At 40.8% G+C, this 17,418-nt stretch overlaps 1 protein-coding gene across 2 annotated transcripts in view; it reads right to left on the bottom strand.

The window, feature by feature from the left end:
- uggt1 (UDP-glucose glycoprotein glucosyltransferase 1) overlaps window positions 1-17,418 on the bottom strand; it is a 171,753-nt gene that overhangs the window by 148,738 nt on the left and 5,597 nt on the right. For both annotated transcript variants that reach the window (XM_063046046.1, XM_063046047.1), the window contains exons 2-7: window positions 13,862-14,000; window positions 10,487-10,569; window positions 6,128-6,258; window positions 5,923-6,035; window positions 3,321-3,495; window positions 2,498-2,594 (exon numbers count right to left, since the gene is read on the bottom strand). In XM_063046046.1, the coding sequence (XP_062902116.1) occupies window positions 2,498-2,594; window positions 3,321-3,495; window positions 5,923-6,035; window positions 6,128-6,258; window positions 10,487-10,569; window positions 13,862-14,000 (738 nt within the window). The remainder of the gene's footprint in view (window positions 1-2,497; window positions 2,595-3,320; window positions 3,496-5,922; window positions 6,036-6,127; window positions 6,259-10,486; window positions 10,570-13,861; window positions 14,001-17,418) is intronic.

Here is a 17,418-nt window from a genome sequence, read left to right as displayed (position 1 = left end):
TGTTGCCAGGACTAGGCCTGCGCTACAGGGAGAGACTGGCCAGATAAGCCTTTGTTTTTTGGAATGTAGGAGAACGAGAAGCAACCTTATGAAAATGTTTAGAATGACCTTCCAGGGGAAATGGTTGAGGCAGATACAATAATATCATTTAAGAAGTACTTGGATAGGTACATGGAGGGTTGGGAGCTGGAGGGTCTAGGCCAAACACAGGAAATTGAGGCCATCTGGGTAGGCATCATGGACGAGTTGAGCAAAAGGGCCTGTATTCATGCTGTACTGCCCAAGTGTAATTGATCCATTGCAATGTTAACAAGCCCTATGAATGCATGGGGCACTTACAAAAATGCAGGCTGGGAGAAAATGAATCTGAGTACTGTATGGTGACATATACATATTTGATAATAAATTTATTTTGGACTTTGAGCCTCAAGAATCTGCTGCAATTTGGTTAAAGGAGACCATGACTAACAATTTGCTGCTTTGGATCCTCTGACTGGTATTTTCTTTCAGTATTTTGATAGGCAGTTACTCCACAAGCGCCCATCTCCACCCGGCTTCTGAGAGCAGATGTGTTCCAGACCACATGTCAGACAAACACACTCATTCAATGCATGATCATGTGTTAGAAATCCCTAATGGTGCTTTTTTTTTTATCCAAGTGTACTTTCCCCAATGTTACTCTTCCCTATTAGGTACTAAGTACTTCCTGCATCTCCCCTGCCCACATTCCCATCTCCAAGCACAATCCCACTCCCCTTGTGACATCAACAACCCAGAACGTTCAACATGATCTTACACGCAAGACCTATTCTACTACCATGGGTTTCATGTACAATCAAGCTGTTCTCCCTCCATTACGCTCTTTGGCTCCCTCACTTCCATGAATTAACACAAACATTTGGCCCAAAAAATAAGCAAAAGCCTTTTCCTTTCTTACCATGACCAACATAAGTAAGATGATATATTTATCAAACTTGTATGTTGTGCAGAAAATCTAATAATCTGCATTGAGTCACACTACTATCGCCACAGAAAAATAAAACATTAATTTACAGTTGCAGTTCAATCAAAAGGAATTCCTGGAAAATGAATCTACCATGATACACTAACTTTATAAAACTGAAGAAATTTTAAATTATCTTCAAGTTCATTTCTATCTAATGTGTATGATTAAATAATCTACTTCATTTTCCGTACTCAGGCAAAACATATCTAAACTCCTAAACACTATCCCACGGCAACCCATTTTTATTTATTCAAATCACAAGTGTCTATCTTGTCCAACTGTTTTTCTGGACCATTCAGCAAAATAAGAACAATAGCACTTCAAGGACACTTGAAACATCATGCTTTCCCTATCACTGGATGACATTTACCTCAAAAACTATATATTTCAAAAGTCTACCTTTATTTATTTATTTATTTGTTTTTATTTAGAATGCAGTGTGGAACAGGCCCTTCTGGCTCAATGAGCCGCACAGCCTAACAACCCTCCTAACCACAGGACAATTTACAATAACCAATTAACCTACTAACTGTTACATCTTTGGAATGTGGGAGGAAGCTAGAGCACACAGAGGAAGCCCACACACTGGTAGGAAGAACAGACAGCGTCAGAGTTCAAGAACGCCAGAAACTATTGTTCCTGTCTACTATAAAATTGGTCTGACATCTCCAGTTGCAAACCATCCTAAAGCTGGCATCACTTCAGTGTCTAGCTTTGGTTAGTGTGTGTTCCATTTTAATCAGTTAACAGCAGTAAAACATGAAAGGCTCATTACTTTAGGATAGCTGTAAATCAGGTGTATAGTACATAACTCTAAAAGTATTCTACAGCACAAAAATTAAAGTAAGCCTGTGTTGTTTTCCAAAGCAAAAATGCGTTCTCTATATTTTGCTGTACTTAACAAAGTGAAGAGGATACTGCCATCCCTCTGTAAAGATCAAGGGGTATAGGATCTGGCAACTGCAGAAAACAGACCCTTCAATCTATGTCCCTGATGCTACAGCTGGTTTGCTCTGAGGCCACACACACTCGAAGGTTCCAAAATTACTGATCTGAACGCAGTGGAGATCTTCTCAGTGGAGCAAACACCTTGCATTTACCACTTCATTACTGTACTGCATTTCTGTGACTTCCCTCCAGTCCCTGTTCTCCCTTTATCTCTAAGATAGTTCTTCACAGTCCTGATCTAGTGTCGCTTTTGGAAGCACCTGCCCTCAGAAATGTGCAGGTTGAGTTTTAACATTCTTAAAGGGGAGCCATCCAAATTAATAAATTCTAAACTGAAGGATGTTTCAATTTTACTTTTTTTGTACAAATCCAATTAGTGACATATACAGCACCACTTGCTCTGCCACAAATCTAATGTGTTCTGTTGAAAATTAGCCTTTGGGTAAAAATAGCAAACTGATACAAATCTTACATTGCCATTTAATTTAATTACTCATTTCCACAAATTTTGAGAATGTATACAATTGTTTTTTTCATAATTACCTGTTACTTGTGTGTCATCTTTGGCCTTATATTCTGTGCTTTTAATAGCAAGCTCAACACCATAACCAGAAAGGAATACCTTCTCCTGACTTGAATGCTGTAAAAAAATTATAAAATAAATACCACTGACCCATCATTTATTATGCTTGCTCAATACTTAACAAAATATTTGACAAAAGTGGTTGTGTTAAATAATTACATGCAGCGTCATAAATAAAAATGTCTATATTTCATTCTTCATCCCCACTAGACTGAGTTTCCTGCTTCCTGGCTCTATGCCCAAATGCAAACTTGGCAAATGCTCAATGCAATCCTTATTCCCTTCCATCCTCAATCTTGCCTAACACTTTTGCTCGTTTTGTTATATATCAGCTCCTTAATTTTAACCTTCAAATTAGATCTGAAAGTCAGACCAAAAAAAATGTTCTTTAATAGTTGTAGTCAAAGCAATAATTTAGCAGTTGCCATTTGGAAATAATTATGCTATAATAGATTAGCAATAATTTCACTAAATAACAGAAAAGTTGAAAAGGATTGAATGACCCTTTCTGCTCCCAAGCAAAAAATGAGCAAAGCAGTCTTGAAAAACAATAGTAATGGAGCTGAAATTCAGGTCAATAACTGCGGTCCAATATTAACCAGATGTATTTGAGATTCATCACTTGGGCAAAGTAGTAAAAAATTACCAACTGATTAATTATCAGATCCTCCCATGGGGTTAACACTTCAAAAAGGTCCCCAAATGGTGTAATTATATCAGAAAATGAATAACAATAAACAGAGAACCTAGGAATAAGCTTGATTACAAAGCAGCTTGTCTTACAGCAACATAATGCCGGAGTACGTAGTTGACCCTTCCCTCATCTGATCTGGAGCAGAGAATCTTGTGGAACCTGGAAAACTCTTCGGTACCAATCTCACCGTAGAGAATCACAAATGGAAGTTCATTTCTTAAAGGTGCCTTAATATGATCCCCTTTAAACAAGTAAGGGCCAGGTCTAATAATTGAAGACAAAAATGAGAATTAATAAGATCTAATAGATTCTATGTAAAATTATGCAAAATAATCCTCCTTGAAGGCAATTATTTGGTAAACTTCAATTCCAAATTTCATAATTCCTGTTTCTGTCCTCATTTGTATTATTCAGTCACAAAAGAGAGCACTTTCCCATAAAAAAAACTGCCCAAATTTGAATATTAAGCACCAGTGAAGTCCATACAACTGTATGTCTAGCTAAAATACAGAAACTTGCTGAGCATACTGATATACTTCCAAAACAATAATAAATTTATATTTCTTTGTTACTACGTAATGTCTTCTAAGAGTAGGAAAAAATATTAGTAGCCAGAAACTAAATGAACCACATAAACAAACAAGTTAAATATAGATCTGTGCATCAACCAGAATCCAAGACCAATTGTATTATAAAGGATGAGCAAGTGAAATTGTACAGTGGATTCTGCTAAATTGGGGCACATCGGGACCAGTACATTTTGACCCAATTAAGCAGCTACCCCAATTAGCTAAAGTTTCATGGAAATAGTTAAAATGGTATTTAAAAAAAAGACAAACTACTGTTTAACTGAGTAACAAGTGTACTTAAGTGAAACACAAAACAAATTAGAACGCTACTAATACCACTAGTGGCTGTCTGTCATATCCGACGATGACAGGAAACCTGTTTTTAAAGTGGAAAAGCCGTTGCACTGGGACAGTTCCACTCTCTCAGCCTCCGAAGTCTGGGTCCAGTGGGATGAGTAGAGATCACATCTGGGGTCTTCCCTGGTTGCAATGGATGACCATGACTTCTTCTGTGCCTTGTCATGCCCTTTGCTCTCCGCGCAGCGTTACAAAACTGCCTTTCTGGCCGTTGGATCTCTCTGTAGATCTCATCAGCCCAGCCTGCCAGAGCTGACTTTGCATACTAGGACAGGCATGTCCCTAGCTCACCAGAGTATGAGCCCCGCCGGCTTCCCGCATCTGGTTTAACCTGCCAGCTGAAGCACTGTAGCAGAGAGTAGTCACTGTTGTGTGCAAACAGCTACAGGTGAGAGCTGAGTGTCTGGTGTGGACCTAAGGTAACATTTGGGATGATTGTCAGTACCTTCAAATTCTTCATCAATTTCTTCATAGTTCTTAACTTGTTGAAGTAGTGAAATAGTTTTCCTTTCACTCCCAGCCAGTTCAGGCATTTCCAAGTCTGAACGCAGTGAGCAAAATAGTCCTGAATTGTCTTACTGCTTATTTCTTATTAACTATCAGTGGGAAAAAAAAACACTGCCTTTTGAGCACAAACACACACAACTGATGTTGTTTAAAAGCTGTTCGCTTGAAGCAGGATATAGTGTCTAACAGCCACATGACATGCACACAACTGATGCCTGTTAGAAAATGTTCAGCAGAAATGCCATACTGTCCTAAATAACCGAAGGGAATCCCAGCTATTTTCGCGATTTGTTTTTATTCTTTAAGAGCTGTCCCAAATAAGCAGCTGCACCGATTAACTGATGACCCAATTAACTGGAATTCACTGTATTCATCAAAATATTAGACTCATAGTGATGTTATGCCAAGTTACACAAAATGTACACTATTGAGAAGCAACAGGTTTGACTTGACCTTTAAGAAACCTGTGCTCTTTCAATTTCTTCAGTGTATCAATGCAACAAAATTTCTTGAACATTTATTGAATAAATTATGTGCCAATTCCACCAATTTATTGCATTCTGCTATCCAATTTGCACTTAGCACTTTAATCTAAACTGTGAGACAATCAGATCACCCAAAAACAAATAACAATCCAAGTCTTGGAGTTTATCGACTGGTTCAACCCACAAGAGCTGAATCTCAAATTCTCAATACTCCAAGTACATTGTAACATCTTTAGATTGTCATGATGCTGAGATACATCCTAGGATGTGCTGGGACACATCATCAGTGATGTAACTTGGGGTCATTGGGTGTTTTGGATCTTGCAACATCAGACACTCTCACCCAGGCTAACCAGCCAGGGTGATCAGGCCCTGGCTTGTGAACCAGGAGCATTGGTCCACAGATCACACTTCTTGAAAAGTGAAAAAACAGAAAAATCTCCACAAATGTAAACAGCATATAATAGTGCTTTGCTTTTGACAAGATATTGATTAACATCACTGAGGTGTGTTTTCAATCCAAATCATTAGTTGATCATATTAACAATTACTGGAGCATTGGTTTTGGATACTTGCCGATTTGAAACCAAGCTCTGCAGCTGTAGGAATACTATTACCAACAAAAACATATTGAACTTGTTTTGTACTGTACTCATGCCAAAGCCCACTTATAACATGTCATGAATTATAAATTATTTTGAATTTGACTTGTCTACAATTTCAGAAACACTTTATAATTGATATTTTTCAGTGTCACCGTGCGCTTGTTTTACCTCTCCAGGGCATTCTGAAGAACAGCCTCCAACTTGTCAGGACTGCAGATTTTCTCCCCATGCACATTTATAAAAGCAGAACAGTTTTCGGGAGGGGGCTCCTCTGCCGCAATCTATTCAAAGAGTTTGTATCATTTATATCAATAAAAAAAAATACAGTACTCACTTCCATTGATTATGTAAAACACAAAAATAATCAACTCACCTGCTGAAACATCTGAACAATGGCCGAATAAGCCCGAAGAGATAAGGCAAACTTCAGAAGATTGACTTGTACAGCAGTCAAAAACTCACCAGCTTTCTGCAGAATGTGGTTGTAGTACAAAATATCGGTTCCTGCCATGTAAAAAAGTAATTACAATGCTTCAAATATTCTTTCATTGCTCCTCTCCAGTCTAAATATACACGTCAACTCACATTCCTTCCTGGAAAGATTATAGACTCCTGGGTAATATTTAATTTTATCTGATCACTGAGGACAGACAGATGGACAAGCCTGACAACATTTTCACCCAGACTCAATGCATGCATTATCATTCAGTGTTACTGCACAGCTGCCCAGCAGAATTACAATAACCTCTACCACCAAGAAGGACAAAGGCAGAGGCATATGGAAATAATCTCAACTGCAGGCTCCTCATGTTCCTGCTGAACATCATACTGTCTTGGAAATACATCTGTTTCTTCACTGGTGCTTGCTCTAAACCTATCCCCATCCAATATCGCAGTGGGAGCAGCTTCACAAGTAAGTTTGCAGCAGGTCAAGAAAGTGGCTCACCAGTTTCTTCATAAGGGAAGGGAGGGATAGCAAAACTCATCCTTACAGCAACAAGTTTCAAAAAGCAGGGAAATAAAACTTCTCTCGCTTATCCTATTTTTAACCAAGTTAATGAATCTAACAATAGTACATTTCAGGTGCCAAGAAATTCAGTACACACTACGGAGCAAATCTAGGATGAGTGGCTCACGAGATTGACATAGTTAACAAGGACAGAAGAGATTCTACAGATGTTGGAAATCTAGAGCAACACACACAAAATGCTGGAGGAACTCAGCAGGTCTGGCAGCATCTTTGGAGAGGAATAAACAGTCGATATTTCAGGCTGAAACCCTTCATCAGGACTGGAAAGGAAGGGAAGATTCCAGAATAAGAAGATAGAGGGAGGGAAGTAGTACAGGCTGGCTGATGATAGGTGGAAAAGATAAAGGGCTGAAGAAGACCTAATCTGATAGCAGAGGAGGGTGGACTGTGGGAGAAATGAAAGGAGGAGGGGCACCAGGGATGAGATGATAGGCGAGTGAGGAGAAAAGGCAAGAGGGGAGCCAGAGTGGGGAATTGAAGAAGAGGGAAGGGAGACAGAGAAAAAAAACTACTGGAAGTTGGAGAAATCAATGTTCATGCCATCAGGTTGGAAGCTACCTACACAAAAAAATGAGGTGTTGCTCCTCCAACCTGAGAGTGGTCTCATCATGGGAGAAGAGAAGGCCATGGGCTGACATGTTGAAATGGGAATGAGGATTGGAATTAAAATGCTTGGTCCTTGGGAAATCCTGCATTTTGCAAATAGGGCAAAGGTGTTTGACAAAGCGCATTCTACGTCAGGTCTCACCAATGTTGAGGAGACCGCATCGGATACAGTAGACGACCCCAAAAGATTCTCAAGTGAGTGTTGCTTCAGCTGGAAGGACTATTTGGGGCCCTGAATGTAGGTGAGGGAGGAAGTTAATGGACAGGTGTAGCACTTCTTTCGCCTACAGGGATAAGTGCCAGGAGATTAGTGGGGAGGGACAAATGGACTAATTCCACCAGATGGAGAAGGATGGTGATGAAGGGGAACTGGTTCGAGCAAGAAGTGTAGACTTTTAAGACCTTCTTGATGGGGTCAGAAATGTACAGGAGCTGGACATCCATGGTGAAACTGAGGCGATCAGGGCCAGGGAATAGAAAGTTGTTGAGGAGTTCAAGAGCACGTGAAGATTCGCAAATGTAGGTGGGAGGGGACTGAACCAAGGGGAACAAAATGGAGTCGAAGTATGCAGACATGAGTTCAGTGGGGCAGGAGCAGACAGAAACGACGGGCCCACTTGGACAGTCAGGTTTGCAGATCTGGGGTGGGAGGTAGAAGCGAACAGTACAGAGTAAGGGAACTATGAAATTGGTGAAAGCGGATGGGAGATGTTCAGAGTTGATGAGGTTTGTGATGATGCTGGAGGCAATGTCCTGATGATCCTGATTGGGGTCCTTTTCAAGGGATAATTAAGAGGAGATGTCTGAGAGATGTCGCCTGATCTCAACAAGGTGGAGGTTAGTACGCCAGAGTATAACAGCACCCCCATCCCCCCGTCTACAGGTCTGAGATTGGGATTGGCACAGAGGGAGTGGAGGGCAGTGCTTAGAGGGGGTAAGGTTCAAAGAGGAGACAGGAGTGCTTAAGTCAAGCCTGTTGATGTCTCATCGGCAATTAGAGATGAAAAGATCCAGAGCAGGGAGAAAACTAGAGCACGGTGTCCAAGAAGAGGAGGGTTGAAGATGGAAGAAATGGTCATCATTGTGGGTAGAAAATCCTTGTTAAAGGAGTGGGCTTGACGTAGTGGAATGCGCAGAACTCACTGAGGTGTGGTGTGGGCGAAGGGGGACAAAGGCTAGGCCCTTTCTCAGGACAGAATGTTCCGCCTCACAGCAGGGAAGTTCAGAGGGAATACTGAAGACACGGCAGGGATCAGAAGAGTGGGGAGGGTTGGGTTGTTAAGAGATGGTTGGCTGAGTGAAAGATAGAAACTCTGAGGATCCAAGAGCTGATGGGGGGAGCCTGACAACCCAGTGTTGGGAAGTAGTGATGGATGCAGGGGAGCCCAGGGGCCCAGTGGCAGTGGGAAAGGTCTCAGCCTGGAGATGGAGGCGGCCAAGGTCAGAGGTAGAGGCTATGTAATTCACAGTCTGAAGGCATCCAGGATTGTAGGAACCACAGTTGGTGACAATGGGATCCATTATCAAGAGGCATCCAATGAGTATAGTTAACAAGGAGTAGCTTTTAGTTGATCTTTAAATTATGGGCAAACAAATAAATTAATTGAATTATTTTTACATGAGTCTGAAGATTTTTACTTCACTTTATCTGAGTGGGTGATGGACGCGGTAAATTTCTGTCACACTACAAAACTTTTTTTTAAACTTGGGAACTCATATCAGGCTAATGTTCATTGGCTACATCTTATCATTCAGCACAATCATCCCATCCAAACTCGTCATCAAGCTTCAAGTCCTGGGCCTCTGTGCCTCCCTCTGCAAATGGATACTCAACTTCTTCACTGGCAGACTTCCCAGTGAAGACTGGTAAGAACATCTCCTCACTGACAATCAACACAGCTGCGCCTCAAGGCTGCATGCGTAGCCCCCTGCTCCACTCTCTATAGAGAAGACTGTGTGCATAAGCATAGCTCCAATGCCATCGGCAATATTGTCAGTGCCACTAATACTGTTGGCTGAACCACAGGTGGTGATGACTGTTACCAGAGCAAGGTACATAGGTTGTTGAATGGTGATGCAGAAAAAATCTTTTGCTCAATGTCAGCAGAACTAAAGAGTTGATTGTTGACTTCAAGAAGAAAAAGGAGGGTGAATATGCGCCAGAGTACATTGGAGGAATCAGCAGTGGAGAGTCAGCGGCTTTAAATTTTTGGCATTAAAATATCAGTTTACCTGACCTGAGTCCCTAATGTCCAGCACATACACTCCGTGGCCACTTTATTAGGTACAACTCCTTGTTAATGCAAATATCTAATCAGCCAATTACATGGTAGCAACTCAATGCATAAAAGCATGCAGACATGGTCAAGAGATTCGGGTATTGTTCAGACCAAACATTGGAGTGGGGAAGAAATGTGATCAAAGTGACTTTGTCTGTGGAATGATTGTTGGTGTTTAGAGAAAGTGGTTTGAGTATCTCAGAAACAGCTGAGGTCCTGGGATTTTCACACACAAGTTTCCAATTTACGGAGAATGGTGTGAAAAACAAATGTCATCCAGTGAGCAGCAGTTCTGTGGGCAAAAATACTTTGTTAATGAGAGAGGTCAGAGGAGAATGGCCAGACTGGTTCAAGCTGACGGGATGACAATAGTAACTCAAATAACCATGTGTTACAACAGTAGCGTGCAGAAGAGCATCTCTGAATGCACAACACATAGAACCTTTAAGTGGTTGGGCTACATACAGCAGCAGAATATTGTAAGTATACACTGAGTGGACACTTTGTTAGGTACCGGAGATGCCTAATAAAGTAGCCATTAAGCACATAAATTTTGTTCACTTACTCTTACTATATAAGCATGTACTAAACAATTTGGTATACTACATAGCTACATAAAAGACAAGAGACTTCATGGCAAAGTTAAGGTGGAACACAACACCAACATGCTATTAAATGATTAAACAGGCTAGTGTGTTTTTTTCCCACTTTCTAACCCTGAAGTTCCCTTACAGGGTTCTACATGAGATGTGAACTCATGTGAAAGGGACAGCCAATTCTATCAAATTAAATCAGTATACAATTCAGTAACTTTTACCTTCATGATCCTCTTGATGGACTTCTTGAGCAGCATCCACAAAGTCCCAGAATTTAGCTTTGCTTTCTTCAGCCAAAAATTCACTGCAACAGAAACAAAAATTGTTCTACAATGTACGTAGTTTTTCAATGAAGTCATTATTGTACAGTTAAGAGTAAGTTAACTATTTAGCTACTTTTCTATCCTTATCCAAAATTCACAACTACAACTTGCTAAAGTTAGAGCACCTCTTCTGTTCCGGTTGCTTGCACACACTTCAGACTGTGATTGAGATAATGCACCAAAATTACATCTATGCATTACTATTTATCTATTTAGATGGAAGACTCTGCACTGCTTGGCTACTTAAAAAATAACCAGCAAAGCCACAAAACAACAGATTCAAGATTGTTTAATGTCATCTCCAGTACACAAGCGTAAAGAAGAATGAAATAATTGTTACTTTGGATCTGATGCAGCTCTGAAAAAAACACGATAAAAAAACACAATAAATATTAATACATAATATAACTTATATAAATAAATTGATTGTATGCACATGAAATGACGCTAGATACAGGAGTGTCTGTACACAAGGTGACTCTGACAGGAAATTATAAAGTAGTGGTAGTGGAGTGGATTAGTGGGTAGCGATGTTGATCAGCCTTACTGATTGGGGAAAGTAACTGTTTTGGAGTCTGGTGGTCCTGGCACGGATGCTACCTCATCCCCCCCCTGATGCAAGTGGGAAAAACAGTCCATGAGCAGGATGAGCAATATCCTTCATTGGCCTTTCTCTGGCACCTTTCTGTATATATGCCCTTGATGACAAGTAGGCTGGTGCTGGTGATACGCTGGGCGGTTTTGACGACCTGTCACGGTGCCTTCGGGTTCGCCGCAGTGCAGTTTCCATACCATGCAGTGTTGCAGTACATTAAGATGCTCTCTACTGTGCATCTCTTGAAGGTTGTGAGTATTGGTGTGCATAGTCCAGCTCTCTTCAGCTTCCTTAGAAAGAAGAGACATTGGTAAGCTTTCTTGATTGTGTAGGATGTGTTCTGGGACCATAAAAGGTTGTGTGAATTGAGCACTCCCAGAAGTTTGAAACTACTCACGGTTTTCACTACTGTGCCACTGATGTAAAGCAGGGTGTGAGTGGTACAAGTTCTCCTGAAGCTGATAAACATCTCCTTTCTGTTGTTAACATTGATGATTATTTGCCTGGCATCATGCCTTGAGCTCTTCCACTTCCTCTCCGTTGGCTGTCTCATCATTGTTGGTGAACCGGCGAACTTGACGTGATTACTCAGATGTTTGGCCATGCAGTAGTGGGTGAGCATAGTATACAGAAGTGGGCTCAGCACACAGCCCTGGGGGGCACCCATGTTGAGGATGATGGAGAAGGGGGAGCGGTTGTGCATTCTGACTATCTGAGGGCTGTTGGTTTGGGAGTCTAACACCCAGTTGCACACTGTCCTACTTGAACTGAGCAGTAAAAGTTTGTCTACCAAGGTCTGTGGGACAATAGTGCTGAATGCAGAACTGAAATGTCTAACATAAGTGGATACTTTAGATGTAGAACACAAAGTGCAACACCAAACTTGCAGAATAAAGAAAAAGATATCTAACAAAATTGTGAAATAAATCCTGTTCCTTGTTTATATTAATTATAGTAACTTCTGGCTCAATATCAAGATAAGTGAGACTCTGTTTCTATGACACCAAAGAAACGAACAAATGTTGGCTAACATAGAAAATAAGTAACAATGCGATGAAGCTCTGCAAACTGCCAAACTCCTTTTCCTTCCTCCTCAAAAATAATAGTATGGCTAATTGTAAAACTGAATTGAAATAATATGTTGGTTAATCCTAGAACTAATTGTAGAAACTAATACCCAACCCTCCACCCCCACCCATCTACCTTCCCCTCACCTGCCAGTTTATACTCCTTCCTCTCCCCTACCTTCTTATTCTGGCTTCTTTCCCCCTTCCTTTAGAAGGGAGATTGAAAATCTGGCTGAATGGTACCACAACAACAACCTCTCAATCAATGTCATCAAGAATACAGGCGGAGGAAACTGGAGGTCCATGAGCCTGTCCTCATCAGAGAATCAGAGATATTGAAGGTTAGCAACGTTAAAGACTTCGATGTTATCATCTGGCCTGGGTCTAATATCTAAGTGCCATTACAAGGAAAGCACAGCAGCACCTCTACTTTCTTAGAAGTTTGCGAAGATTCAGCAGGAAATCTAAAATTTTGATGATCTTCTATAGATGCATGGGGGAGAGTATACTGGCTGTCTGCATCACGGACTGGTATGGCAACACCAATGCTCCTTGAACAGAAAAGTCTACAAGAAGTAGTGGGTATAGCCCAGTTCATCATTGCTAAAGCCTCCCATCCACTGAGCACATCTACAAGGAGTGCTATCGCAGGAAAGCAACATCAATCATCAAGGACTCCCACTATCCAGACCATGTTTTCTTCTCACCGCTCCCAATGTACAGGAGCCTCAAGATCCACACCACCAGGTTCAGGAACAGTTGTTACCCCTCAACTATCAGGCTCTAGAACCAAAGGGGATAACTTCACTCAATTTCACTTGCCCCATCCCTGAACTGTTCCCACAATATATGGACTCACTTTGAAGGACTCTTCATCTCATACTATCTCGATATTTATTATTTATATTTACTATTTTTTTTCTTATTTGCAGTTTGTTCTCTTTTGCACATTGGCTGTTTGTCTTTTTGTGTTCAGCTTTTCATTGATTCTATTGTGTTTCTGTGAATGCTGGAATTACAGGCTTGATTATCAGGAACCATCAATTTGTGGAACTTGTCGCTCAGGGTCTTAGACTAAAAATGTGTTTTCTTACATGACTATATTCTTTCCTTTCTCCTATTTTGAGTGTACGTGTATGTTTTTGCACTTGGCCCCCAGTCTTACTTGGCTGTATCCATGTATGGTTTGAGTGACAATTAAACTTAAATTGATTTGATTTGAGAATAGTATATGGTGACATATATGAGCTTAAATAATAAATTTACTTTGAATTGTCCTGCTCAGGTGAAGGGTCTTGGCCCAAAACATTGGTGGTTTATTCCTTTCTATAGATGCTGAGTTCCTCCAGCATTTTGCGTGTTTCTTTGGATTTCCAGCATCTGCAGAATCTCTTGAGTTATAGAATGAATTTGTAATTTCTATCACTAACACTCATAATTCAGATGTAACTCTTTATGAAAGCACAATCTCTTTTCTCAGCATCAAATATTTAGTGACTAGTTGCTATATCATGTTCACACTGGGAATGGTAAGAAAGCCTCATTTGGATGAAAACAAATTATACATATGAATTACCAATCCCATAGGCACTGCATAGGCAATGGAATTACCTTGCTTCCAATAACAATGGTGTAGATGGCCACTTGGTAGTCAGCGTTGTTGTCACTGCCTTCGAGTCAGCATTCACGACCAAGAAGAATGCACATACCAGAGCTACTGTTGCAAGAATCCTGGAGTTGTTGTTGTTAGCTGTATGAAGCACAAAAGATTAGAAGTTATCAGTTTCTGGTCTGCTTAAATGAATCTTCCAACCCCTATCTCATCAAATCACTGAATCATAGAAATGTGGAGCATTAAAATAGGCTCTTTTGGTGTATTTCGGCCGTGCCATCCATGATGGCAATCAACACTAATCATCTCATATCCAAATACCTGTCCAGTTACCTTTTCAACACTGTTATGTAATCCATCTCCACTGCCACCTTTGACAGTTTGTTACAGATATTTACTACACCATGTGTGTGAAACTTACACACCCCACCATTGAGCACACCTACATGAAATGCCGTCGTAGGAAAGCAGCACCCTTCATCAGAGGTGGTTAAAAAGACAGCTAAGGGGAACGCACAAGAAAATTGTTTCTAAGGGACATAGGTAATTTGTAGACTCCCTGCCCTAGGAAAAACACCCCTCATAATTTTGACATACTTCTGCCTCCTGAATTCCAGTGAGCATAAGCCCAGCCTATCCAATCTCTCCTTGTAACTACAGCCTTCATTTTAGGCAACTTACTGGTAAATCTCTTCTACATTCTTTCCATCATTACCACACCTATCCAGTAGTGTGGTGACCCAAACTAAACAGAATGCTTTTGTATGCCCATAACTTAACATCCCAACTCCTATACAGAATATCTCAGCCCATGAAGGCAAGCACATCAAATGCTCTTTTCACCGCCTATCTACCTATGTTGCCACTTTCAGGGAGCTACGGACTTGAACCTCAAGGTCCCTTTTAATATTAGCACTCCTCAGGACCCTGCCATTTTTTCTCTGTGTCATTCTAGCATTTGACCTCGATCAGAATACAGATAATTAAGCTTAATAATGTTAAGCTTGTGCACTCTAGCAGCAATCAGGTACTCGAAACATAAAGCTAATGTAGATAATGCCCGTAGAACACCAAGCAGTCAGTTAATGTCACAGCATCTTGAGGAAGCCTCCAAGAGGACCACGAACTTGCCGTGGTTTGGAGGCTTGCGTGCCTCAATGACCTGGAGAGCTATGTTGGCTGGAGTTAAGGCTTTATGTTTTGCCTCTTGGTAGGGTTGCCCATGCCAAACAGATCAAAGGATAGGTCCTCCCGATTTGGGAGTTTAGCTCAGGGCTAACAACCTTGACTGGTAAAACAAAACTGTTACGGAAACAGCAATGAAGAATCCTACTTCTGAGTGTCCAGGGACAGAGAGATAGAGGACCTTCAATGCTGCCCTAAATGCCAGCAGTGTAATGGACAAGTATATATTATATTTATCTTGAGGAATGTTAGGCATGCCTTTTGTTGAATGACAGAGCAAACTAAGAAAGTTTGTATACATCACAATGTAACAGGGAAACATATGATACACTGTTTACTGAAGCCTAATTGGATCAGTACCTAAGTTGGGAAACTGTACATAGCACATTTCAAGAAAATAATTATTAGAGTTAAGAGACTCTAAACAATCTGCAGTAAAATTGATTCAAACTAAAATTAATAAATAAAATCAAGAATTGTTAACATTGACATGGCTCAAATTAAATCTAATTCAAGCGTGAAATGGAATATGACCACTCTTGAGCAATGTAGACTTAATCTTAATCATTGATTCCTTAAAGCTCTCGCACTGTGCAAGTCATATTCTGATCATCTGGCACACTCAGGACTAGTAACATTTCCTGACTACTAGATGCTACGCAACACATCTTAAATTTTATTTTCTTAGACTGTACACAGTACTATTCCCAGTGAACCAAGTTAGTTTAAATTGAAGATACGAAAGGAAGATAGGAAACAGAGCACTGGTGAGTTGAACAAGTGACAGAACTGGGATCACAAAGAGTCGCAAGGCAGCATGGGAACCAGTGCCCAGGTGAGTCAAAGGAAAGACCAACAATCATTATTTGATAAAACAAATGCCAATTTTTTTTGGCAGATTATCAAAGTACTCTTTACTATCCATACTGCAACCACTAGGACAGCAGTGCACAGAAGCAACAAAGCAAAATCACGTAAGTACAATTACAAAGGAAGCACAGTGATGCCTCTACTTCCTTAGGAGTTTGCAGAGATTTGGCATAACATCTAAAACTTTGACAAACTTCTATAGATGTACCCTGGCGAGATATTGACTGGCTGCATCATGGCCTAGTATGGAAACACCAATTCTCTTGAATGGAAAATCTACAAAAGATAAGTGAATTTGGCTCAGTACATCACGGGTAAAGCCCTTCCCATTATTGAGCATATATACATGAAATGCTGTTGTAGGAAAGCAGCACCCATCATCAGACATGGATCAAGAGGACAGCTAAGGGGAATACACAAAAAAATTGTTTCTAAGGAACATAGACAATTTGTGATATATAAATTTGTTTGACAGTATTAATGCATATTTACTGTTATTTAAGCAGCTCAAAACAAATGTATTTCCAAACTGTTGGACTTTGGGACACAACACCTCCCTTTGCAAGTGGAATCTTGACTTACTGACCAACGGACCACAATGAATAAGGATACGCAGCAACATTTCCACCACGATTATACTCAACATTGGTGCCCCAGAAGGCTGCATCCTCTGTCCCTCTATTGCCTTACAACTGTGCAGCCAGATTGTGCTCTAACTACATCTACAAGTTTGTCGTTGAGACCACTGTAGTTGGCTGCGTCTCAAATTCAGGAAGAAGATAGAGAGCTTAGTAACATGATATCATGACAACAACCTTTCACTCAAAGTCAGCAAAATAAAACACCTCAATATTGACTTTGGGAATGGGTGTGGAGCACGTGTTCCTATTCACATCAATGGTGCTCAGGTCGAGAGGATTGGCAGCTTCAATAGCCTATACTGGCCCAATCATACAGCCAAAAAGCTCAACAATGCCTCTACTTCCTCCAGAGGCATCTTCCCGTCGGCTCTCAACAATTCGTATCAATGCACCATAGAAAGCACCGGATATTAATAGGGCTATATTACAGAGCACCTAACAGCCCAAGGGATTTACAGGAACAAGTCTGTAGAGGGATCACAGACTATCTCAAGAAATACAAAAGGTTCAAAGGTTCATTTAATGTCAGAGAATGTATACAGTATACAACCTGAAATTCATATTCTTCACAGAGATCAACAGAAGAAGAATGGATGATAGAAACACTGAAGCAACCCCACACCCTCCTCTTGTGCAAACAGCATCGAATCCAACCAGTGCCAGCAGCAGCACCATGAAAGTAGCAGCAAAAAGCCCCCCACAGTCCTTCAGCCAGAGTCAATCAAAGCTGCAGTCCACAAACCAGCACCGCTATCTCAGGCAGGCTCTCTCTCTCCATCGAGGGAGAAAGACCACTCCTGCAACAACAAGAGCAGTGACCAGCAACTCACTGTTCCAAGGTTAAAATCTTCCACATCGTT

Source organism: Mobula hypostoma, chromosome 4 (genome assembly GCF_963921235.1).
Source record: "Mobula hypostoma chromosome 4, sMobHyp1.1, whole genome shotgun sequence".
NCBI lineage: Eukaryota > Metazoa > Chordata > Chondrichthyes > Myliobatiformes > Myliobatidae > Mobula > Mobula hypostoma.
Note: the sequence above shows the minus strand (reverse complement) of the source record. Positions and strands in the feature narration are given on the sequence as shown.